The 26124-nt window shown below is 47.1% G+C and overlaps 2 protein-coding genes, 1 non-coding gene and 1 pseudogene across 11 annotated transcripts in view; 3 read left to right on the top strand and 1 right to left on the bottom strand.

Moving 5' to 3' along the window:
- GTF2E2 (general transcription factor IIE subunit 2) overlaps positions 1-26124 on the top strand; it is a 90243-nt gene that overhangs the window by 60039 nt on the left and 4080 nt on the right. The window contains exon 10 of one of the 3 annotated variants that reach the window (XM_016136137.2): positions 17103-17964. The exons of 1 other annotated variant lie outside the window; for it this stretch is intronic. The gene's annotated coding sequence lies outside the window, so the exon portion shown is untranslated. Of the gene's footprint in view, positions 1-7236; positions 15344-17102; positions 17965-26124 lie in introns of those variants that run through there. One more of the 3 variants, XM_036228708.1, reaches the window with a different exon arrangement.
- Positions 4015-26124, bottom strand: part of RBPMS (RNA binding protein, mRNA processing factor) — a 149996-nt gene continuing 127886 nt past the window's right edge. For 2 of the 7 annotated variants that reach the window (XM_036228710.1, XM_036228711.1), the window contains exons 7-9: positions 19074-19207; positions 17232-17301; positions 4015-13172 (exon numbers count right to left, since the gene is read on the bottom strand). In XM_036228710.1, the coding sequence (XP_036084603.1) occupies positions 13158-13172; positions 17232-17301; positions 19074-19207 (219 nt within the window). In that variant the 3' untranslated portion in view covers positions 4015-13157. The remainder of the gene's footprint in view (positions 13173-17231; positions 17302-19073; positions 19208-26124) is intronic. The other 5 variants (XR_004953357.1, XR_004953356.1, XR_004953358.1 and 2 more) reach the window with 5 other exon arrangements.
- Positions 11163-11296, top strand: LOC118609481. The gene has a single exon (XR_004953457.1). It is a non-coding gene; the product is annotated as a small nucleolar RNA SNORA52 (small nucleolar RNA).
- Positions 23124-23834, top strand: LOC107505801 (annotated as a pseudogene).

Genomic DNA, 26124 nt, shown 5'->3' with positions numbered 1-26124 from the left:
GTACTTACACAAACCTAGGTGGTATAGCCTACAGCTATAGTTGTATGTGCTAATATACTTTTATATGACTGGCAGCACATTAGGTTTGTTTACACCAGCATCACCACAAATGTCAGAAGGTATTGTGGTATGACATTATGATGGCTATAACATCACTAGGTGATAGGAATTTTCCAGCTCCATTATAACCTTATGGGACCACCATCTCTTTGTGTTCCAAAGAGACTGAACCATCCTTATGTGGTACACGAGTGCTTGGGCTGTGCAGGTAGGAACCCAAAAATTTGGTGCTGGTTGTTGCTCCTCATCTCCCCTTCTCTGCCACAATCAGATTTCCAGTGGTTAATTTCCTGTACTCCCCATGGGGTAAGACAAGAAGGGGGCTCCTGAAAAGTAACTCACAATGCTGGGGCAGCTGGATGTCTGCCCTAGGCTCTCTTTTCTCACTGGAGAGGAACTGGAGGCTCAGGGAAGACCACTCGGAATGATGCTGCACCAGCTTCGGAGAGAGGCAGTGCGATCAGTGTGTAGCTGCTGCTTTTCCCCTTCTGATGTGGTCTGTCTTGGTCTCTATGGCTCACCGGGGGCGCTACAGCCTCACTCTTAAGTTCTGGAGTTCTCACTGGTGTCTCATCCATGAATAGTTAGTGTTCTTGTGAGGGAGAATAAAACCAGGAACATCCTAGGTTTGTATCTTGGGGATATCACCTGTCACTATCTATCTTGTTGGTCAGGTCTGGAAATGCATTTTGGACATCTCACATACTTCATCTTGTTTTGCAAGGAGACAGACAGCAAGGCCTTTATCATAGGTTCTAAGATAAGATGTTTTACTGCCAGTTGTGTATTACTGGTGGTTTCTAGCTAAACCTGTCCTCGTTAGTACTTTGTGTACTGGCCTTATAGTAGATTTTCGTTATCTAGTCTAAACTCATTTCATAAATGAAGAAATTAAGATTTAGAGAAATGAAATGTCTTGCTAAATTGTTAAAATTGCAAATTCCATAGCTTTACTTCATTTGCTTACATTTTCTTGTGTTAAGTCTCCTTTGCTTACTACATTGAAGAGATTCCTCCATATACCTCATATTAAGGTACTGATATTGGATCATCCAGTGACATGTGGGGAAGGACGTGGTCTTTGTGGCAAATTGTGATAGCCCAGTTGTGTTTGAAGATTGTAATAAAAAGAAAGGAGTCTTTTCCCAATTCTTCTTGGTGTCTAAAAACATATCCACCATATTCAGATTAAAGTTACAGTCATGTTTTTGCCTCTGCCCTGATCTGGCCATTTAGAAGTGGGAATGGGCGTGGCTGGATGCTTTAAGAGATTAGTCTGTAGTGTATTTTGATCTATAATTCATCAGTCATTGAAGGCTTTTAAAGGGGGATAGCTAAGAGAAATGTAGTTGAGCTAGACCAAGTGTAAAAAATGAATCTTTGGCTGCTGCTGTCACATCTTATAAGCATGGCAGGATGATGGTGGGACTCAGGGCACAGAGGAACACTTGATACCTGTAGAGCAGAGCTATAACGAAAAGGCAGTGCAGATCCATCCCATTATTTCCGTGCTGGTGTTCGTGGGGTGGGCACTGCGGATGTACAGGCCTTGATTACTTCCGTGAGCTGTTCGAAATCACTGGTAGAAAAAACATGTTCTGAATGTGGCAGTAGGGCATCTGGATTTAAAAATTCTCCAATTCTTAGCAGCTGACAATTTCCTGAGGCATAGACGAAACTCAGTGGCCCCTCTAACTATCGTTTTTACTTGCAAATGATTCATTTGTGGAAAAGAAATTTGGGGTTTCCTAAGGGCTTATTGACTGTTGTTAACGAGCCAGGATGAGCACTGTTGCCCTGTGGCAAGGCTGGGGACAGCAAGGATGACCTATCATCAACGTATTGCTGTCTTTGGGGCTTCGTGTAGGACATATTCTTTTGCTTTCTAAGAATGTTATGAAATTGTTTGATATTGTGATAAGGTGGTAGATTAAGAGTTGAAGAGTAAGAGCAACCATGTGCTGATACCCTTAAAGTGGGTCAGAATGCTCTTTTCCAGTGATATGGAATACAGTAAGAAATGTACACATAGTCCTAGCACTAAGCATGTCTTGCTGAGAGCACTCCAAAATAGTTGACTCCTCTGTCACCCTGACACAGACACCAAAAATGCTTTCGTATTGAGATAATAGAATTCAGAGATGTTAGTTAAGCTATGCATCCTTCATTCTCAAGAATGTTCATTATGCCACACAACTCAGGACCCAAAGGTGCCATGGGTGCTGGGGTTCAGGGAACCTCAGAGATGAGGACTCTAATAACTGTGGTTTGGTTCCATTAAAGTAGGTCCAGCACGTGTGCAAACCCTGGCTCCAGTGAATTCAAACCCTAGATGGGATTAATTGGAATTATAACTTTCATTTTGCAAGTTTTAAGGTTCTTTTCCAAATTCCTTTAATTTGCAACTTTGTTAGAGGTGGAAGGCATAGTATTTAATTTTAAATGCCAGTTTTATAGTATAACTACCTTAGTCTTGTGTTTACAAGTAGCACATCTTCCCCTCCTGATGGAGGGTTCACTTGGTAATGAAACAAACTGATGGCTTAGTTACCATCTTTAGGGAGCCTACAAACTGGGGCATTATGCGTGGAATAAGCAAGAGAACAGACTTGCCTTTTCTTATCTCAAGTTCCCTATTCAGGACACTTCATCCTGCATAGTAGTGTGAGAGAAAAGGCAGTTTTTCAGACTGTAATGAGGCTGTGATGGTCAACTGAGTGATCATATATCTGAATTCCTATATATACCATCTAGACTTGTCACTAATGACCCATCAGCATGGTGATTATTGGGGCACTTATTTATCTATCCCTAAGTCCCTTGTGAAAAAGCATATGGAAGTGACTGTTCAGGTAGTGACTGTGATGGGAGGTGGCCCAAAGCAGGCAGGAGGGGCAGTAAATCACCTTTAGGGGAGATGCCCTCAATTCTAGGTTGTCTGGCCAACCTCTGGTACCTCTGAGATGGAAGGTCTCAGACGGGCTAAAGACAAAGCTGTGTGTCAAGCTTGTCCTGGAGCCATGCTGGGTGTGGCCTTCAAAGCCTGGGCAAGGTTGCAGAAAGCCTCACTTTAGTTTTCTACTATTATATTTGGGCTCCAGGGTACTGGAAGGCCAAGATGGGGACCTGCTTTTAGTGATGGTCTCCTGCAAAAGGGACATGAGATCCAAGCCACAGAACCAGTTATGTCAGGACCCAACAAAACTAATAGTTATTAGTGATTATGGCCATTACAGGAATTGAGCACTGTGGTTCCCCTTGCCCCTCCCTTTTGGGAGAAGAAGGGTTGGTTAGAGCAGTGGTCTCCAACCTTTTTGGCACCAGGAACTGGTGCTCCTATGAGAATCTAATGCCTGATGGATCTGAGGTGGAGCTGAGGTGATGACGCTGGTACTGGGAAGTAGCTGCAAATACAGATGAAGCTTCGCTCCGTGGCCCGCCGCTCACCTCCTGCTGTGCCTAGTTTCTAACAGGCCAGAGACCAGTCTGCAGTTGGGAACCCCTGGGTTAGAGGGTAAACATTTGTATCATCTTGGCTATCAATTATATATATTTTTTTAAGTTAGCAGGAAACCATAAATGACTATAGATTTCAGATAATCTAGCTAAAGCTTTGTAGGCTGAGGTGGATGTGGAGTCAGCTGAGTGCAGGAAACGACATCAAGAAAGAGCAATGCGACTCTGCCATGAGATTCCCCTGCCAGGTCAGGAAGGCTCCAGTAAGAACCCAGAGGCCTGAGATATCAGTGTCACTCACCCAAGTACCCACATTAGAGCATTTGTGGAGGTTATTCTCTGGCTCTCTTAGCTGTTTCTTCCTTTAGTTTCTTTGTCCTTAGCTCAAGGGCTAATGCTTAGCTTTGTCAAGACCTGAAAATGAGAAAATCTGCTTGTCTCCAGTTTGCAGTATAGTTTGTACTTGGTTGATCGTGCAAAAAGAAATTTGCCAAGCAGTGGTGTGACAGCTGGGATAAGCAGTTTATTTTTAAAAATGACAATAGAAAAGTACCTTTAAACAGTTTATAAAAGCATAATAGGCTGTGGAAGTGGTTTGTTTTCCTTAGAAACAAGAGTACAGAAGTCTCACCAAAAGCAGGTGATGCTGAAGCTGTTAGCAGGGCCTGAACACAGCTGTCCCCACGCTGCTGTAAGTGCTCTTTGCCTCATCTACATGAGGGTAAGAGCCCTTCTGCCTTTGCTCTTTGTCATTTTTTTGTTTTGTTTTGTGATGACCTTTAAAAGCTTCTTGACATCCGTATTTCTAATGGAAAGTAATGAAACAAGAAACCCCGAAACAAACCATATGGTCATTAAAACAAGCATTTATAATGTGAGCAGATCAATAAGGAAGATTGTGATGTTTAGCTATATCAGCATTTGAAAATTCTTAGGTCAGTATATTTTTATACATGGCTCTTCTACAAGGGGGAGAGTCTGAACTGTCACAGATTCTAGAAGTGTGTCAGCTTATGATACAAGACTGACTTTGGTTTTGGACAGGTCTTGAAGCAAGCTGAGCAGTAGTCATCCCAAACGCCCACTGGTTGTACCATCTCTGGGCTGATGTGGTAGGTAGTGTCCCAGTGAGCACATGGGATTCAAGATAAAGTTTTAAATGGCTTGTTTGGCGTGGTGCTGCCAACACTCAGCTCAGCTGATGTTTTGCAGAATCCCTTGGGAGCTATGAGCTGCCCACTGCAGCCACACAGGTTGGGCAAAGACAGCTTCCTCTTGAGGTACCATGGGCCTCCCAAGCCGAGGTTTCCCCTTCTCAGTGAGACAGACTCTGCACTGGGGGTTATGCATCTGTAGGTCACACAGTTTATATAGTCACCTGTGGAGTGTGCCGAGGCTTTCTAAGGGCACACTGAGCAGGAATTCGTACCAAGGAAAGGCTTCTTTGCCCAGCTATGAGCATGCCACCATGGAGGCTTTTGATTGTCTTGCAGGGAGCCTACACCTAGTACTGTAGACGGCACAGTTCTGTTTCTAACATCTAACACTACATTTCTAATTCACCCTGGACTCAGGCCAGGCACAGATTTCTATACATTCACAATGCGATTCTGGAAATATTTAAAAACATGCCTCAAACATGCAGCTTATTTTAAAGGAAAAAAATAGATATTTTTAATTACAAGCATTCAAAAGTCAAGCACAAAAATTGTTATCCAACCCAGTGTAAGATCATCCATCCTGCCATACTTAAATGTTTGATATAAAAATACTCATTCCTGATTTTATTGTTGACATCTTTTTTGTTTCATTTGAAAATATCTCCAAACTGTACAGAAATGTCAGACCATGCATTCACAAATAACACTATTTCTTACAATTATACAGTGTAAAAGAGTAAAACATTTATTTTTTTCTTCAAGAAAAACAGATGTGTGATAGAGGCTGTGGCAAAGTCTTGAAGGGCTCAAAACTGGGCAAGGTTTTTTCAAGCCTGAAACAGAAAGATGTGTAAGGAAAGCAGATCTCACAGGCATGTGCAGTACTTCCTCCTAGTGACAGGGCTATTTGGAGACACCTGTTGATAGAATTCATGGCTTAGAAACTTTCCCCTGGGAAAATTCATGGGTGATTCCCTACGAAAGTATATGTGTATATCACCATGGGTTGTATTTACTGACTCATCAGATAAAACCACACAAGAGTGTGAATGGTCTCACCTTAGATACATAGAGAGGACATGTTTAATTTCCATTTATCTCTTACTAGAAACTTTTCAAGACCTTCTTCCCCTGAAGTTGCAAGGAAATGCTCATATTTATCTTGCTTTGTGGCAGAAAAAAGGCCCTTCAATCACTGAGACTTTCTGACTGCTGCTGGCAGAGTCCTACAATTTTCTTAAGTATATCTGCTTTATCTCTGGATTTATTTACCTGTGTTAAAGACTGCATTGTGAAACCTCTGCTAGTATTCTGTCATTTATTTTATTCTCTTTCCAACTCCCAAGTCATTTGTTTTCCTTGCTATTATCTTACCAACATCAGACTCATGTAAATTTGTGGCTATAGAAAAAGTACATGCAAAGTAAATCAGCATATACTAGAATTCCATACAGGGGAGTACTTATTTGGGAGTGGGAGGAGGCTGCAAAGAAAATAGCATCATTACTGATAACCCATGTAATTATCCTTAAACTTAGGAAAATGTATAATTTAGCAGTAAATCTTGAAATTAGAAACAGATTTAAGTGAACGTGCAAATATAGGTAATTGAATGATTTTACTAAATACTCCTGTCCAGATCAGATCTATACAGTACCAGCTGCATCTGAACTTGACTCATTGAATCTTGTCATAGTCTAGTTTGTAGATGGCAGCACAAATGGGTAGAAATAATAATGGGCCACAAGTCAGAAGACCTAATATAATTGTAATTACCACATGCCTCTAGATTGTGGGAAGAAATCAGGGTCTAGCTTTTAAGAGAAAGGATCTGGACCTCTAAAACCTTATCTCTAACCACCTGTCTTTTTAGCTAATTGCAACTGTTAGTCCTGGCACCCACACGGAATCTCAGTCGTCCCTTCACCCCACCTCTTGCCTGTTCTCCCTTTCTCAGCAGAATTCTCTGAAATGGGGGAAGTGAACACCTTCAGAAAATTTCATTTTCTGACTCCTTTGCCTCCCCTGATGCCCAGCACAATAGGATGATCAAATCCCAACTCACCGGATGCCGGATGTGGGCCAGGCCTGTTCACACCCCATCTCTGGTGTAAGTCACATATCCTGTGATGCTTAGCAGGGCCATCAGAAGGACCCTCTCTTGAAAGCTACGTTTCTTCCTCACTGATTTCTACCTGACAGGGAATGGAGCACTGGGATACCACAATCCAGGCGTGCGTAGCATGGAGCAGCTCTGGGTAGATGGCAGGAGTGAGAGTGCCCAGGCTTGGGACATCCTTCCATGGGGTAGGAATCCCTTTGAGACCAGGCATTACCTTTAGGACATACTAGCTGACTTCCCAATGAACCCCCAACCTTCTGTCCTACCTCGCATCCCACAAATGCCTCTCTGCCCTTTAACATCCAAAAAACCCTCAAGTGTAAAGAGGCGCTGCCCCTTCTACCCAAGTCACCGTACAACAACAACAGAGGAGGAAAACTGGCTTAGAGGAACTGGATACAAGGCCAGTTTCCTTCCCCTACATTCTTGTCTTGCCAGGCCTGGAATGACATGTTCCACATCATCCCAGACTTGACCATGTGCCAGCAGCTCAAGCTGTGTGTGTTAATTCCAGGAAACTTTCTGAGGAACAACAGTCACTCTATGGCTGTTCGTACTCTGGAAGAATTCAGAGGGGATGGTACTTGGCAGCCCTTGGATTCTGGGAACCTAAGGGGCCTGCACGCTGCCAGTGGCTTCTGACAGAGCACGGACTTGGAGAGGGCCATCTTGGGGAACAGCTGAAACTGAATGTGGTGACCAGGCTCCAAGACCAACGGCATGAAACCAAAGCTGCCACACTGTTTGCAGGGACTGAGAGAGAAGGGACTGAATGAGCAGGCAAAGAAACATCGGCCACAGGTGACCTCTCCTTCCTTGGCGCTGGCCCCACTGCTCTAGGATGGACGAAGCCCCTTCCATCTCCTCCAGCCCTTGGCTGTGTCTGGTAGGGGTCTGCCTGGTCTACTTCTGCTTGCTTCTCTGGAGAGCTCACAACCATCTTTGGGCAAATGCATGCTGCTAGTCCTGGCCTTTTTCTGGTTCCATAGCCAGTTCCTGAGCAATTCTTCCGATCAGCTGTCCCCTGGACATTTGTGCCGTGACCTCAAAGGCAACATGTCTAAATTCGCCTTGCCTCACAACACAGCGCCTGACCGCTCTGCCCTGGTGTCTGTGTCCCTACGCCTGGCCCCTCGTGCTTCATCCCTGACACAGCTCTGCTCTCTCAGATCATTGTTACTTCCTGACACTGCCCTCACGGGTTTCACTCTCCTGATGTGTGTTTCTAATTTGACTCTTTGTCTGTTTTGCCTTGGGCATCAAGATGACAATGATTCCTGACATCCTCCCCAAGACCCGAATCCCTAACACATCCCTCAAGGCCCCTGAAAGCTTAGTCATATTCTCACTTCCTCCTCCTGTTCCAGTCTCCCTCATCATATACAAACCCTACTATCTTTCTCTAGCCTTCCCTGATCTCTGGCTTGCAGGGCTTTCTCCAGCAAACTCTTAAGAGCTCTCACAGTCCAAGCTACTTGTTTAGCTTTCACAAGGATTATCTTGGATTATTTTCTTCCTTAAGACTATTTCCTCTTTCTTCCACCCCAGATATAGTCACTTGCATATAGCAAAAATTTAGACACTTGGGACTACAGGTCAAATCAAACAGGAATGATCGGGTGTTAAAGGGATGTGGTCTCCTAGTCTTGGTAACGCCTTGGGCTGAAAGCCAGGAGACTATGCCTAGAGACTCATGTTGGGCTCTGCATACTTGCCCAGTGGTGCCCTGAGCAGGAAGAAAGGGTGGGGGGGGGGAGGGGTCCTGGTTAATTCTGGCTGATTAGCAAGTTTTATTTGAAGTAAAAAATATGGAAGGAGGGGGATGGGAGTCAATAGTTTCCTGAGCTTTTCCATAACTGCTATGTAAATGTAATTCTCACATGGGAAAAGAATGCGTCCACATTGCCATAGATGTTCTCAGACTGAACAGAAGGTCAAAATGTGGCTATTTCAGTCCCTGTAAACAAGGAAGGGGTTTAGCTAGGAATGGAGTTCAAACCTTGGAATGTATTAACAAGGACATTTTAAGCAGAATGCAAAGACATCCGAGAACACAGAGCACCATGGGGGGAGAGGGTCAGGCTCTGTTTAGAGAGCAGACTCTCCTCAGAGAACCTTTCCTGAAGGGGGATCAGCTGGACATGCGTGTGATGGGATAAACAAGGGAAGGAAACACATGTTTAAAATCTTGTCTGAGGTAATCACAAAGGTCCAAATTTGAAGACAATGGAGAAAGTCTCCTGATATCTTAAAGAACATTCTACAATTCTAAAACATCTCATTTCAGTTGCCCTTGATCAGAAAGACCAGAGCTCGGAGACAGCTGGATGTAGGGTAAAGGTGCTTGCTGACTGGGGGAGGGGAAGAGGGGGGCAGTGCGGAGACCTGGGAGTGGCAGCTTTGCCCTGACTCAACTTTCCCATTGGTAAGTTAGAGTCTGTCCAAGTGCCTTGTAAGCTTTTTCTCCCAATAAGAAAACTCTTTCTCTCTTGCTCCCCAGTTCGTCTACATATACAGGTGTTTCTCTACTGATGACGGGGTATAACCCCATCATAAGTTGAAAATGCATTTAATACTGAACACCATAGCTTAGCCTAGTTTATCTTAAATGTGCTCAGAACATTTATGTTAGCCTACAGTTGAGCAAAATTACCTGACACAAAGCCTGTTTTATACTAAAGTGGATTAAAGACTTAAATGTAAAACCTGAAACCATAAAATTCCTAGAAGAAAACAGACAGTAAACTGACATCTCTTGGCACTATTTTTTTGGATATGTGTTGTTGGGCAAGAGAAACAAAAGAAAAAATGGGAGTAAATCAAACTAAGAAGTTTCTGCACAGCGAAGTAAACCAACAAAATGAAAAGACAGCATACTGAATGGAAGACGATTTTTGCCAATGATACAGCTTAACACCAAAAAAACTGATTTAAAAATGGGCAGAAGACCTTAATAGACATTTCTTCAAAGAGGCCATACGGATAGCCAATAGAGATATGAAAAGATGCTCATCATTAATCATCAGGGATATGCAAATTAAAATCACAATGAGATATCACCCCACACCTGTCAAAATGGCTATCGTTAATAGATCAAGTACTGGAGAAGTTGTGGAGAAAGAGGAGCCTTTGTGCACTGTTGGTAGGATTGCAAATTGGTGCAGCCAGCTGTGGAAAACAGTATGGAGGTGCCTCAAAGAATTACCAAATGACCCAGCAACCTCACTTCCTAGGTATTTATCAGAAGAAATCCAAAACACTAATTTGAAAAGATACATGCACTTGTATGTTCACTGCAGCATTATTTACAATAGCCAAGATATGGAAGCAACCTAAGTGCCCAACAGTAGACGGTTCGATAAAGATGATGATGTACACATGACTTGGCCATAAAAAAAAGGATGAAATCTTGCCATTTTTAACAACATGGATGGACCTAGAAGATAGTACAGTAAGTAAGTCAGAGAAAGATAACTACCTTGTGATTTCGCTTATACGTGAAATCTAAAAATCAAAATGACCAAAACAGACTCAGCTACGAGAACATTTTGATGATTCCCAGATGGGAAGGATGTTGGGTGAAGGGATCAAGGAGTACAGATGGGCAGTTATAAAATGGTCATGGGGATGTAAAGTACATCTTGGGGAATATAATCAAATAACTGTACAGTGTCAGATGGGTTCCAGACTTGGCAGGGTGATCACCTTGTAAGTTATATAAATGCCTAATCACTCTGTTGTACACCTGAAACTAATACTGTATGTCAGCTGTCATTGAAAAATTAAAAAGTTATAATAAAGTGTCGACTCATGCAATTGACATGAAAACACAAAACACAATATCCAGGAAATGCTGGCAACACAGTACACTGGAGTATTGGTTGTTTACTTGTGAGGCTGACAAAACTGCGGTTTGCTGCCCAGCATCACAAGAGTATTGACTGTATCACTAGCCCAGGAAAAGATCGACATTCAAAATTTGAAGTAAGGTTTCTACTGAATGTATATCACTTACACACAATCATAAAGTCAAATCATCGTGTCAGGGACCCTCTGTATGTGACCTATTCACTAATGTTTTTATCCCCAAAAGTTTCCCTAACATTCATTTTTACCAAAAGTCAGATAAGGACTTCCCCTCCACTCGATTTCCAATAAACATGGGACAAATGACAAAAGGTTTTAAATAAGAGTGGTTTAGTTTTCATTTTATACCTGTCATCTTGCTTTTCAAAAAAATTAAATGCTGATACTAATCTGTATTAAGGCTAGTTAACATTTAAAAAGGTTCATAGTCTATAGAGTCTCCAGGGGAAACCATCTCCTGTAGCTAGAAACTGCTCTGTTCTAAAGACACATCCGCACAGTCCATACTAATCCCTGCTGGTCAGCCTGTGGCCTACCAGGTTTTGCTTGTGGACCAGAGCACCTTAGACGCCTCACCCTGAGCAGTGAGCACAGCTTTAGTGGGCTTGCGCCAGGGTGCTTCTAGACCCTGGGGAGGGAAAAATAAAGACACATCCCCTGCCACAGTAACTAGTACAGCTGTCCAAGCCGTCCATGCGTGGGTTCCAGCTCCCACCTTTGGCCAGAGATCCTCCCTCCTCACAGCTTTGCCCTCCAAGGGCAGGGTCTGACTTCAGATTTGGGAAGAGGAAAGCCTCCGCCAAAGTCATCCTTGTAACCCATGGATGGCCCATGAAGCAGTGAGCCCAACCTTAAAACACATCTAAGACACCCTCCTCCCCCTCCAGTGTGTGCTGGCCGCCCACCCCCGTACTTGGAACATCTGCAACTTGACTTTTGCCCACCCAGGACCAAGCCTCAGCTCTCCCTCCCCACTTTTTTTTGCCCCTCGTCACATGAATATCATCTATATGAAGTCACCACGTGCCAGCTGCTGCCTCCTCTGACTGCGCTTGTCTGCTCACACCCTCAGTTACTGATATTTGGGTCCATTTACTGCACTTAAAAAAATCATTATTCTAACTTGCTTCCAAAAACTTCTATGGCTGGCTTTTAATTAGTCTTTAACCCTGGAGGAGTGGGGCAACAAAATCTTGTTTTTTAAGAAAGTTTTACTAAGTGATAATATCAGTAAGAATATCATGGGTATTGTTAACTCTGACAAAAGGAAATTAGGTAGCTGGGGAATGAGTGCGGTAAATAATGACCGCCATGTGTGATGTGGAAAATGTTTACCTGCTGATAGGTTTGATTAGTGTACGAAAAAGATGTCAGTGGGAACAGAGACTCCAAGTGCAGGATGCTGGCTTCCGGCCCAGGCAGGGGAGGCAGGCTGCAAGAACCCAGTGCACCCCGAATGTGTGTACTTCTGCTCGGGCACCAAACGACGCTATTCTGAACATGAAATTACTTAAGCCCCAAAAATGTGGTAATGACTTCCTTGGCCAGAACTGCCTGGTTCTTTGTCCTTAGGAATCTTGCCCTTTTTCTGACTTCATCTTTTCTTTAGTGGCCTCTCATAAGGATGAAATTTGCCACCTTATTTGGGCTAAGATAACCGCTGTCAGCCTGCCCCTGGCATTCCTGCGGTTCTAGATCGAGCTCTGCAAACAGACTGGAAACCCCTACAAGTGGTGTATGGCAGGCCGGTCGCCTGTAGGAATGCTGTATTCTTGTTCTAAGACTACACTTACTGCTAGAAACAGAAGTGACAGCTGATAGTGACTGAACAGGCAGACAAATGACCAAAGTCATCACCTATTAGAAAAGCCCAGCAGTCTGGAGGAATTCAGTGAGAACCCTATAAAACTCAGAGATGCCCTATTTATGAAGCGGCTCATAAAAATGTCCCTGCGCCATCAAGAAAGGGCCACACGATATTCAGTATAATTGGATTAGTTAAACAGGAAAAATATATGCACTTAAGGGCCTAAAAGAAAAGCTTCATTTATTTGTAAATTCCCTTGGGCGGGTATCTCATTGGGTAAGCAGGTGTTAATGGCCTTATCTAAGTGTCAGCCCAACCTAGGCAGGCTGTGCTGAGGACCAAGTACTGGGATGCAAAACTCAGTTGCTATCCTGGGACGACATTCCCTAAGCAGGCCATGGAGAGCCAGCTTCTGACCCCAAGTTCCACACAAACATGTCCCAAGCTGGTGCACCCATCAGGATCACCAGGAGAGGTAGTAACACCCAGACTGCTGAGCCCCACCCCCTGGGCCTGGGTGATGGTCTGGACATGCCCTGCCCCAGGGCACAATGCTGCCCCAGAGACCCTGTTCAGCCTCTGACTTTGGAACTCACCAGCATGCTCCAGTTTTGTAGAATAGCTCAAGACCAGTAGCCACCATTGAAGATTGTGTTAATACCCACAAGACAGATTGCAGCCACCATCACACACCTGGAACCTGGGATGGAGAGATCACACATTAAAACCATTAACAGTGTGCAGTAATCCACCCATGGACCGGCCTGTTGTCAGGGTTCCCTAGACTTTTAAGAACTTGTTCTGAGGGCAAAGAGCGGAGTGGGTCAAAGGCAAAGGGACCAAAGGCCTCCACTGCTGAGTGGAGGACAAGCGCTACTTGAGAATGAACTTGGATCAGTGGCATGAGAAGCCCAGCACCAGGACAGCCAGCTCGAGATGTGGTGGAACAAGTGAGGGAGGCTTTCGGGGGCCAGGGAGTGTGGCCCCCAGGGACTCCCTGGCCCTGAGGCCTGAGGGGAAGTATCCGGAAAATGCCTGATGGGGGGCTTCAGGAGCAAAGGGGGAAAATCACCTGGGGGCAGGGGGCCAGCACCTGGAGGCTGCCTTTCCCATGGGCTGGAACCTCAAGACTGTCTGCAGCCCTGCTGACGAAAGGCATGGGACCCGAGGTCCCCCAAAGAGGAAGACCCCAAAACCTCACTAACTCCAGGACCTGCCGCAGACCACAGCTTTGGTCAGCCTGAGGCCATAAAAGCAATTCTGAAGAACCTTGTGGTGTCATGCACACCACTGAGCAAGATTTTGGTCCACGCACCTACTGGGAAACAAAAGAAACATTTGTGAACATGTCTTCCTATTCCTTAGGGCCTGAGAATTCTGGAATAGGAAGGTGCAGAGAGAGGCCTAGCAAATAATCTCTACTGTTCCTCCTGCAGGCATGGCTGCCTCTGTGCCAGCTGGTTTTCGTGAGAATTTCTGGTGTCAAGGAAGGGAGCCTGAATCCCAGCCCTGGAGACTAATGGCCCCGTTCCCCACTAATATTTCTCAAATTTTCAGCCTCGGTCAGCAGTACTCTCCTTCCTGCAGACAGGAGGCCGATCCTTGCACGCAGGGCTTCGTGAGCAGGAGTGCACAATGGACTGCGGCAAACCCCGGTCCCTGTAAGGGTCTCGCAAGTTTGTGGGCACAGGTGGCCCCATGGCCCTCGGGGATTCAGCTGAAACCTACCTTGGGGATTCTGGGTGAGGCTGAAGGAAAGATGGCCTTCCTAGGATCTCTCTCTTCTCAATTAAGAAAAAATGTTTTCCACAGATTTTCATTATAAAAACATTAAAAGACAAGTCGATGTGATTCTAGTTTCCTAGTAATAGTGGGGTTATTTCAGGACAGGAAAACATTCATCTTTGCAAACAAAAACTTAGAAACTCACCCAACTTCTCTCATCCTCTCCAAACTTGCCAAGAGCACGGGAGGGAGGGGAGGAGGGAGGGAACGCCCACCTGAAGATGGAGGCACTGTAGGGGCAGAGTCAGCCACAGACCTGAGCACCCTGCACCAAGGCTGTTTGTGAGATGCCTGTCCTTAAAAGAAAAGCTAAAGATTTTCTCTCAGTATGACTCAGGACTGATGAATTAAGAGTCCAGGGGTCCTAGCTGTCACTGGGGAGTATGGGGTTTTATCACCAAGCTGCTCTTTGCACTTACTACATCAACACCACCTGTCCACACACCAGTGCTCACCTGGTGGGCAGAGGAGAGAATGCATGGACCGAGTCTACGGAGACCCGGTAAGGTGACTCCCCAAGAACATAAAACACTGCAGGGAGGTACAGATGTGTTCACGTTTAACGTTACAGTGAGCACACAGGTCTGAATTTCCACTGTTGGCCTGGTGGGGCAGATGATGGAAGTGGAGGGTCAGGGCAGAGGCTCCTGGGGGTGGCTCTGACCTGTGACTGCTCTGCAGCTCCTCCGAGACTCAGCGTCCTGGTCTCTACACGTGGCTGCCCTCTTTGAACTTCTTTTAAGGGACCAGGCAGGCAGCTCTCCTGGTGTCTGTGCTTAGGGGTTGCAAAGATTTCCCAGCTAGACTTGCAGAAAACAGTGGGTGGGATCAGAGCTTTGGCTACAGTTGAGATGAGCTCAGTAAGTGCTTGTGTGGTTAGCAGAGATTTGTTTTAACTTACAAAGCCTGGAGGACTCAGCAGTGGCTAGAAGGGGTACCTACCCCCATCCCTGGGGCCCCTAGGGGGCAGGGTTTCAGGCCTGACCCTACTTTATAATTCACACGGGAAGCATAACAGACCCCAGGGCTTCTGGGAGTCAGAACCAGGGCCATGGCTTCTTGCTGGGAATATGGAGAAACCTCTCAGGGAAGGGCTGCTCAGCATGCAGGGCCAAGCTGCACAGGCTGCCTGGGGGTTCTCTGTCAACACTGTAAAGCCTTACCTGGCTTCTGCCTACTGCATTTCAAACACATTTACTTTGATTTAGCAAAAGGGGGAGGCAAGAAGAAGAGGATTACTGAAGTAAAATTATTCTCTAACTTGAATAAAGTTTTATCTGTTCTGAAAAAGGAATCCCTTATAAGTCTGGGGAAGCTTTGGGTCTCTGTTCAAGTGTCGTCAGGCTGACCCTGACTGCTCTCTCCTGCGCCTGCCAACCCATGACATTAACTCTCTTACTTTGCTTTTTTCCCTTAGCATTTCTCACCATCTCACCTATTATGTTTATTTTCAGTATGTTATTACCCGTCTTCTCCCCATTACAGAACGTCAGCTCCATAAAGGCAAGGATTTTGTCTGCTTTTGTTCACTGTTTTATCCTCAGGACCGAGAACAGTGCCTTATACACTGTAGATGTTCACCGAATATTTATTGTGTTAATGAACTTAAGTGTGATATGGAGACGTGGTTAATAGAAGAAAGGGGAACGTCAAATCAGTCACAAGTACCACCCTGGCTTCTGGGCACACTGCAGAATGAGACCATGGCACCTGGGTCTCTTCTTGAGAGGAGGCAGGGGAGACTCCAGGAGCCACAGCAGCTGTCCGGGCATGCGTGAAGACCCAGTACCTTTCCTACCCTGCTAAGCTTCAAGTTCTGCCTGGACATCCAGCACCTAGGACTCTCCTGATGACAGCTCCATTCCAAGGCCCCTGTGCTCTCAGCCAAAGACACTAGGCCATTTCTTCCAAAACTAAACATAACGAATAAGCAATTCAGATTTTGGTCTTATCTCCTTCCATGTCCTTGTCTAATTGGGGAGGGTATAACTAATGTGCTTACCATTTCTACGCTGTGGTCTTGGCTCATGGCCAGGGAATTCTCATGAGTTCTTAACACCCACATCCAGCCCAACTCCTAACTCTTCTCCCCTCCCCCGCTTTTTTGGGTTTAACTACATTTGGGTACCCAACAAGGAAAGCTGTGTAACTCATTCCATGGAAGTAGTGACTGAAAATTTGCTCATGCTTTTTCAACATTCCTGAGAAATTACTCATTTTCAATCGTTACCATATATTCTGGGGTTCTCTGCCACAGGGCTGGGCCATTAGCAAAACTCTAGTGATGCACAGACATAACTGGTAGCCCAACTAAACACCATCCATCGGGGAAGATGCTGAACAAATTAAAACACTAGTAACACCCACTGCTCTGACAGTTGTACTTACGCCGCTCATGCTAGTCGACACATACCCACACCTGACCTGGGAGCTCTCCCCACAGCAGGCTCACCTCGGAGCATCTCGAGCAGTCTCTCTCTCTCCTTTCTCTTAAAAATGTGTCCATGCTCTTGATCACTAGAATTTAAGCTTCTTAGGGGCCCCAGGAAATTTTACGAACATTATCCAAAGTTGTAACATGCATATGTGCACGCAAGAAAGTTAATACTGATAAATCTCTAAGACTCCCATGATAAAATACTGTGTAAATTATAGATGACTTACGCCTGCCTGTAACTTGAGGAAGGTTCTTTGGTGCTGGCAGCAGAGGAACTCCAATTATGTAATAAAATTCCCTGACAGCTGCCCTACAGAAACTAGCCTAACTGCTGATTCATCAAGTGGGAAGGCCGGGATTCAGTTTTTCAAGTTAGAATAGCATTCCTCACTTCTCCCTCAACTCCAGGTTAAAATCCCTCGGAAGAGCTGCACTGCCAAGTGAGCGTAATGACAGACAAAGGAAGGTGTGGGTGCCCAGACGGGATGAGCGCTGCCCATGCACTGGACACAGTTGTCATTAAAACCAAGTACTTACGTAGTATTCAGCAGAACTGACGGGACTTCCAGCCCTGAGAAGTAGCCTCGGAGGGAGGGAGCCAGCGCATCTGGAAAGACACGTGGGGACAAGGCTGTGAACCAGGGCTCCAGTCCGACTTCTTCCTCAGAGCATCCTGCTGGGCTGCCATCCCCTTTCCTGTTGCAGGCAGATGCCCACCGGTGGGCAAGTCTCCCCGACACGGGAAAGGCTGCTAAATGGTTTTCTAAGCAGCAAGTGGAGACATGGATCTGCTTCGGTGAGGAAGGAGCAGCTCATGACCATGTAGGCCAGCGCTCTGGTCTGGCCAGGACTTGAGATTCTGTTCCTATTTGTTTAGAAAAGGGGTTCTGGCTTCCGGGCACTGTGGGGTGTCGGGTACACTCTGCCCTCTGCTCACTTTGCTGAGGGGCCTGCAGCCCCATCTCTTCCATTGGTTTTCCAAAGTGGAAGGCCAGGCCCAAATACAAAGGGATTGAGTGTTACTTTGTCCACCCGGCAGACTTTTCCCAGGTCTGTACTAAGGAGAATGTGAAAAAACACAAACGAAGGGGCAAGTGCACTTCGGCTCTAACAGACGTCCCTCTGCTGGCAACATCCGCTTTGCTCCTGAGCCTTTGGACAGAGGCAAGAGATTGTTGTTTACGCTGCTTCTCTGTTCACACTGAGGAGGGACAGGCTTCCCAGCACCTGATGAGCAACCCAGGGAGCATCGCTGGGCGTGGTAGCTCGGGGGGGGGGGGGGGGGGTGGGGGGGCGGGGTGCTGCAGGTCACTCTGACTTGGGTTTGATTCAAACTGTTTGACCTGAAAATGTTTCTAGGTGTGATGCTGGGAGGAATTTTGCCCTGACAAATCTATGTCTGTGGTTTAATAAAATATATTTTGCAGTAGAAACCCTTCTCCACATGGCATCCTTTTCATATCTTCAAAGCATAAACAGATGAAGCAGCATTCTGGTTGAAATGGAGGTACAGGGGGCCTGAGGCCTGCGAGGCAACTCTGCAGAACCCAGGGACTCCAGGGGTTGATAAGACCTTATCTTACCTGATATTACAGGTGGGGAAATCAGCTGAGGCCTGGGTATTCTGAATGACACCTCTTGTGATCACTGGGCCCACTGGGCTCAGGCTTACTAGCTCTCCTGACTTGATTCTAAAACTGGCTGTCTAGGAGTGGGTCCTAGAAAGACCCACATAGTATACCCAGCCTTTTGCTCTGGTCTCCACAAAGGAGTCCTTGGATTCTCCTTCTGCCCCGTGGCCTCCTGGTTACTTCCTCTCTGGCTGCTACTGCGTGGTGAGGGGCCGCACTGAGGGACTCCCCAAACCTGGGGTAGAGGCACCTGGTCTCGCATACTTGGGAAACAAGGGCTTAAAAGGACCATGGATGCTTTCTGAGCTTCCGCCTAAACCTCATCTCGGGGAACCCTTTGGGCTCCACCTACATCCCTACATCTCGGGGAACCCTTTAGGCCAGTTGTGTGCTAGAGACTCTGTGGGGGGTGGCATAACAGATTTACTACAAATCAGATTACCAGGCTCTATTGTAAGGGGGCAAAGCTGTCTTCCTCGGAGCCACCAGCAGGCACCGAAGCTCATTATTTTCAGTACACATAGCAATTAAGGGGACGACAGACCAGGAACTCTTTGCATGCAGGTAGGCTAAAAAACATGTTACTCTGGGAATTTAGGGGTGTGTATAGGATGAAGGAGAGAAATAGGGGAAATGTGAGAGGCAGGAGGACTGGAAGGGAGAGGGAAGACAGAGGACAGGGGAAGGGGGAGGGGGCAGAAGGGAAGAGAGGAAGTCGGAGAAAGAGACAGAAAAAACTCGTACCTACCCATGGCTTATGGCTTTGTACATCTGAATCCACTTGCTCACTAAGCAAAGTGCAGAGTTGGAGCTGCCTTCCTGAGACAGGCGGTAAAGGGTGGGACGGGGGCACAGCCCAGTGGCAGGTGGAGGGCTAGGGACCTAAACACACAGTGGGAAGGGTTGGGGCTGTGCGCGCCAGGATCGGGGGAGCGCAGTGTGGCGACAGGTGCTGCCTGGGTGTGGGGCTGGGGCGCCGAGCCCCACAAGGCCAAGACATGATGGTGTTTCACAGAGGAGACACAGGAAGAGGGAGGGCTGACGGGGGGAGAGCCGCAGAGTGTATGGCATGGTTCCTGTTTCGGTGCAGGTGACGGCGAGAAGGAAGCCCCTCACCTCCCGCGCCAGCCTCTGACGACCTCCCACACACTGGCCTCTTCACTGACGCAGCCCTCACACTCTCTGTCACACACATGCCTGCGGTTTGTGGGACCAGAGTGCCACTCTCGTCAGCCTGGTCTAGCACACTGAGCACTCCAGGGTGACAGACAAGTAGGCACATTCCGAGCCGTGGGGCCTGGAATAAGTTGTGCTGAGCTGAGGTGAAGTCGGTCCACTGGCTGATTCTTAGGGAGGATGTGGTGGTGGTGGAGGAAAGATAGGCCCCGAAATTCATCACTCTTGTGACAGTCCTGCGCTTGCCAAGGGGGTGGGCTTTTCTCACCGCGTTCCAGATGCCCAAGGCTGCCTCCTCTTCCAGGTCTGAGGCGCAGGTGCACCCGCCATCCAGCAGAGGGCAGCATTCCCCCAGGGCCCAGCCAGAGCTTCTCATCAAGTTTCCACACAGGGGCAGAGCAGCAGGGCTCATGGTACAAAACCCGGGTTCAGGCAGCTGGCCCAGGGGAACAAGCTGTTTTGTGATAATCACTGCTGTCCTCAGGGGGAAAACGCAGAGGTCATCCTTACACCCACGGGGCTGCTCGTTCTGCTGCGGTTTTGGCCCCAGGTCGCTTGTGGCCACTCATGCCTATTGTCTCTGGAGTGCTTTAAGGTGCTTTAAGGCACCGGGAAAACCCACACTTCTGACTCCTGTTCCACAAACAGTTTAGCAATGATTATGTCTACATGGTTAATCTTCCATGTAAGGCAATGATCCTTCTGCAGAAAAATGTGTGTGTGCTCACACACCCATAACACACTCAAGCTGCACATTCACAACCCTGCGTACGATTCCAGGGCCTCTGAAGTCCCTGTAAGAATCTCTAACATACTATCTACAACCCAAACCAGCACCAATTATTTCCTCTGTGCCAGAGACTGCTAAGCACCTCACGTAGACTGAGACACGTAAGTAAATAAGCAACACGGAAGACCATGGGACACTTCTGTACCATAACAATAACAATTATTGTTATAATTGTTATTGTTATTGTAGTACTATAGCAATGACAATTATTTCTATTACAATTCATTATCCGGGAGCCACACTGCTTGGGATTCTACTATCATACCCTTTCAGAAATGCTCTTCTAAAATTCAAGGGCGCACTGAAGTTTCTAACAGCTTAGCAGGGTATCAGCTCCTGCGACTGGTGACAGATTAGGCAGAGCAGGAGAGCACCCAGAAAAAAAAAATAACTCAGAGAAAAGACCGAATGCTAGAGAAAGTATCCATAAAAGTGATTTCCATCCTCTTCCATTTATAGATGAGGAAATGAAAGCCCACAGAATTAATGCACATACAGACTTCACGTTCCCAACCACGTTGCCAGTGACAGGGAGACCTTGACAAGTTTCCAGGTGGAGGCCCTGCCTACAGCAGTTTGTGACGAGCCCAATGTGATTCTTTGTACTATACTATCCGCCTCTCAGTGGCTGATTCCCATCGTCACACTTGTCTTTAGAAATAGTCATGAGACATGCTGGCCAGGTGCCTGGCTCGACTATGGTAGCTATTATTAATAAATATCCTTTGATTTAGCCATTTTCTTTTCTGTGAAATAGAGGGATAGATCTAGACCAGTGGTTCTCAGTGCGGTACCCAGACCGTCAGCATCACCTGGGAACATGTCAGAAGTGCAGAAACTTGAGGCATGGGGCCCAAGCGTCTGCATTTCACAAGCCACTCCCCACCCCCGCCCCAGGTGACGATGCATGTTCTTAAGTCTGAGAGCGACTGCTCTTGAATAAGCTTTCCGAAAGCATGGCCAGACGCAGGCAAGTCTGGAGATGCTCTCCAGCCAGATAGGTTTGGAAGAACCAGTCTCCCTTCAGCAGATCTACAGACATATTAGTGCACTAAAGGCTGAGATGTTCCACAATAAAGAACCTGTCTGCCTTGATGAATTCTGCATTCCCCAAGTTTATCCAGGTGCAGAACCTTTTTATTATGTAACAGCTATTAATAGTTCTGAGTGTTGAAATACGTTGGTCTGGAAGGTCCCTTCCAGTGGTGACCTTCAGTGAATCTAAGAGGCTGAAGTGCACTAATATGGCATCCACATGTCTAGGTCTTAACAAAGCTAATGAGAGCTGGGAGATCACCAGACCAGTTGAAGCCCTGGATGTTTAATTCATAGAGAGTAGTGAAGATTTTCCTTCCTTTCCTAATGCAGATGCTACACCTTAATGCAGATTTCCCCAGCACCATATTCCGAACGAAGCTCTTATTCCTTTTTAGGGCATGGATATATTTAGACAGGTTTCTACTATTATCCCTAAGATGGAGCCCTTTACAGCCTGCCAGGGCTTTTCCGACATTGAGCCAACTGCAGCCAGCCGCTCACACATTCTCTAATTACCACAGACTCTGGCCCACTCACTCCCGGCCTCAGGATGAGTTCCCGAGCAGCATCACCAAATAAAGCCCGTCAGGTACCACAGAAAACTTTGCCAAAAGCTGCAGGGCTGAGGGACAGGGTGCCGAGCCAGAAGCATACTCCGGTCCAAGCAACTCCAAACTCACCAAACAGACTGATAATTTGCAATACCGAAAAAGAGATGACCCTCTTCATGGGATTAATTACAGGGTTCTTTTAAGTGGCAACCCTCCCCATTTCCAATAAAGCATTCACCAAACTGGAAGAATACTTTTCAGGAATTTCTTTGCTTTGAGAAATGAAGCCCACAGAGGATCACTCTGTAAAGGAACATACACCCACACTTTTTCCTCTGTCCCCCCACCCCCGAGCCCGCTACTCTTTTTTAGCAGATATAGAGAGCATGAAATGTAATCTGGATTCTTTACTACTTGTCTGGCATCTAATATTCCTTGCCTAGGGAAATTAAGCAAGTTGCCATTCTCTAAGCAACTTGTCAAGACTTATGTGAATTGGTTCAAAGGCTGTCTGCCATCTGACCCACTGCAAGAGCTGGGAAGGAGGGGAGCAAGAGTCCTGCCTGGAGGAGGCCATGCTCCAGCCCAGCCCTGTGCCCCTGCCAAGATCTCGCCAGTCTGCCTGGCAGGACATTACTGAGGTCTGAGCTCAGGCAGGAACAAGCTCTAGACCCCAAAAGCAAGGTCCTAGGCCCGTGAACACCTCCTGCTAAGACCAGTCGAATCTGGGCTTAATTAAACATAAGCCTTCGGGGGTAATTTTCTCTCCTGGGCTTTTAGACTCTTTTCCTGTCTGTCCTAAGTACAAGCCGGGCTCTTATTTCCAAACAGGCATGTGAAATGTGCTCAGACATCCCAGTTCACTCAAGACACCACTCAGGTCGAACGCACCCAAGCGTGTAACACCCTGTGTCAGATTAAGTCCACAGTGGCTGCTTGTCATCCATATTTAATTTTGTCAGTCTGTTAATTTTTAACTATGTTTGCTATCAAGGGCCATTAGAGGTCCCCGGGAGCTGAGCTCCGGTGAAGCGAGAAGTACTTCGTGGCAGAGTGGTTGAGGCTTGAAGGTGGGGTGGCCCAGTTTCCCCTCCTGTCGCCGGGTTCTGGCTTTCCCCACCAACGGCACAAATCCTGAATAAAACATGATCCCATTTGGAGTTGATTTTCCTTTTTTCCCCTGTCACAATTGGTTTTCTTCAAGAAGTTCACTTTCTTTTTATGAGGGCTACGTTTTATAATTCCAAGTTTCTTTGTAGCCTTGGTTTTGTTTCCAAAGCAGTTAGAATTTACATACTTTCACATGGCATCTGGGTGCCTGTTTCTAACGGAAAGAAGTCTAGAACCCTGGGTAGACGGCCACCTGACACAGCCAGAGCCTCAGCTTGGCACACACCTGCCCTGGCTCTAGCTGCTTTACTGAAGAACAGAGCCTGGACCCCTAGTTTTCTCTTGATAGGGTGCCAGTCCTGAGTCCCTGCATCCTAACCCCTTCTTAAGCCACAAAGGGAAGGCTTGGGAGCCTCTGGGTCATGCCAGATCAAATTTTGACAAAAAGGCTGGCTCTGCCATCGCGGAGCCTGTGGAGGCCTGCTGGGAACAGGACTTCTAAAACAACAAGTATGTCTGGAAGGCTGTGGTCCAAGGCCATTTTTGCTGCCTATAAGTGAGGTCTTCGGAACCAGAGGGAGCACACAGCTCTTCTTGAAATTAAAGGTGTTTATGCTCAAGATGAAACAGAATTCTATCCAGGCAGGAGATGTGCTTATGTGTATGAGGCAAAGAACAACACAGTGACTCCTGGTGGCAAACCAAACAAAACCAGAGTTATCTGGGGAAAGGTGACTCGAGCTCACAGAACAGCGGCGTGGTTTGCGCCGAGTTCCGAAGCAGCCTTCCTGCTCAGGCCGTTGGACACAGAATCTGTGTAATGCTGTGCCCCTCACGGATTTAAACTCTTTGAAAGTAAATAAAAGTTTTTCCTTGTAAAAAAATTTTTTGACAAAAATAAGGAAATGGAAGAGCCATTTTAATAATAATTACTACTCTATGCCAAGCATTTACTCTTTCCCTCAAAATAACCCCATGAAGTAAGGTGTTCATTCTTCTTTCTTATCGGCGGACCCGCCTCTGGTAATAATCCCGAGGCAGAGGCGGGCTCAACGGCACTACGGGCGTGACTCTGGCTCTTACTGCTCATAAAGTCAGGGGAAAACAGAGGATCTAGGAAGTTTCACAAAGGACAATATAAAACATGCTTAAGAAACCAAGAAAACAGTGTGCCGGGGAGGGCCTCTGCTACCCCCGATCAGGAGGAGGCCCACTTTGAGCTGTCCTCTCACTCATGACAACGGAGAGTTTAAGGGAACATCTTGCTGGGACCAGCGACCCTGGACAGGGCCATGCCACCAGGAGACTGACTCTGGTTTTGAAACAGCTGCTGCCGAAAGCTGCCCCGTGTGGAGAAGACTGGGCCTCAGGAGCAGCAGCTCCAGCCAAGAGAACAGCTGGGCCAGCAACGCCGGGGCTCCTGACAGGCCAGCGAGGCTGGGGCAAGTGTTTGTGTCTCTCACTTACTAACGGGCTCCTTAGTTCTCCAAATACCAACCAGCAGAGGAGGGGAATGGACGGTCAAGACGGACAGGATAGGGACAGTATTTGCTTGGCCAGGAGTGGGATCCTCGTCCAGCCATGGGGCTGTGAAGAGAACGATCTCCCAAGGCACAAGATGTAACTCTGCCACCTGGGAACGGGGCTGGGCGGAATCCTGCAGGAAGGACGGAGGGAAGAACAGGCCAGAAAGCCCAGGAAGGAATGGACCGGTGACCTGCGGGACTTTCTCTTCTCCAGTTTCTCCGATAGGAAAGCAAGATAAAGCAGCAGCTGGAAAGTTCAGGGACAACGGGTGTGAGTTAAGCAAAACACACGAACCATTTGGTCTCTCTGGGAATTCAGCTGTTTCCCACTCTTGATCTATTTCCTGTCAGGGAGAAGTTTTCTTCTGGCAGGCGTGTCCGGGCCTGGCTGTGGGGAGACTTCCTGCGGGGGACAAGTTCTGCCCTTGCTGCCACAAGCTGCAGAGACCAAACTGCTGGATGTAGGGCAGGTGCTGCCACCGGGTGATGTCCGCTGCTCCGTCACTGATGCCTTGCTCGTCTTGTTCCCGTCCTTCATTCATTCGCTCCAGCCTCTGGCGCTCCATTTGGTTGCAGCCGTGAGGACTCTGCGGCCCTATTAGTGTTGTCAAATGTGTAAGATGTCCTTAGTATTTGAACTATTACAGGCTCGTGGGCGGCTAGTCCTAGGCTTCCTTCTCTTTGCTGAAAATTCAAATGCTCCTTAAAAGGCTAATATTTACTAAGCCCTTATTGTGTGCCAGGCACTCTTTTAAGGTTTTAGATGGGGGATTATTAGGCCCACTTTACTGAAGCCCAGAGAGGTTAAGGAACTTGTTTCGTCAAGGTCACACAGCCTATATAAATAGCAGAGCCTGTGTCTGACGAGACAGCTCTGTAGCCTGCGTTTTCAACCCCATGTGAACGGCACAGACTCAGAGCTCTCCTGAAGGGCTCAAGTCCTAGTACAGGCCAGGCCTCATGGACCAGACAGGGAAACGGCCCAGGAGAGGGGACTAGGAAAGAAAAAGGGGCCCTGTGCTCCTAATAATTGGGAGATGCACAGCCCTGGGTTCACAGGAGGCTGGTGCTGTGAGCACCGTGCCTGGCCTATCTGTCCCCAGTCTCCTGTGGGAGTCAAGCCAGATGCTCCTAGATAACCAGAAAGCTGAGCAAAATTGTGGACTGGCAGGGCTGGCACATTCGGGACCACCAAGGGTCGGTGTCTTCTTATAGTCTGCCCTTCCCGGAGCTGCAGATTTTAAGGGAAAGGTAAATGTCAGAGGATTTACAGTTTCGTTTATACCTGAAGACAGTTGACAGCCTGGGGCTAAACAGCTCCAAAGGCAGCCCTGCAGTCTGTCGGAGCTTTGTCTCCCAGTCACAAGCCCTGGGCTGCTGGAACACGATACACCTCTGGGGAAGCCAGGCCTCACTCAGGGATGAGGACAGAAGGAGTTAAGGGCTGATGCCATCTGGGGTGCACAGACGTAATGCCCCCAAATCTCACCATTCCTCCCTCACCTTTGAGAGGTTGGCTGGCTGGTGAGGTGTGGAAGCTGCCTCTCATGGGTCCCAGAGACGGTTTTGTTCACAGGTCCCTTTACAGGACCAACCACCATTATGGCA

The sequence above is a fragment of the Rousettus aegyptiacus genome, unplaced genomic scaffold, assembly GCF_014176215.1.
Source record: "Rousettus aegyptiacus isolate mRouAeg1 unplaced genomic scaffold, mRouAeg1.p scaffold_m13_p_11, whole genome shotgun sequence".
Classification (NCBI taxonomy): Eukaryota; Metazoa; Chordata; class Mammalia; order Chiroptera; family Pteropodidae; genus Rousettus; species Rousettus aegyptiacus.
Note: the sequence above shows the minus strand (reverse complement) of the source record. Positions and strands in the feature narration are given on the sequence as shown.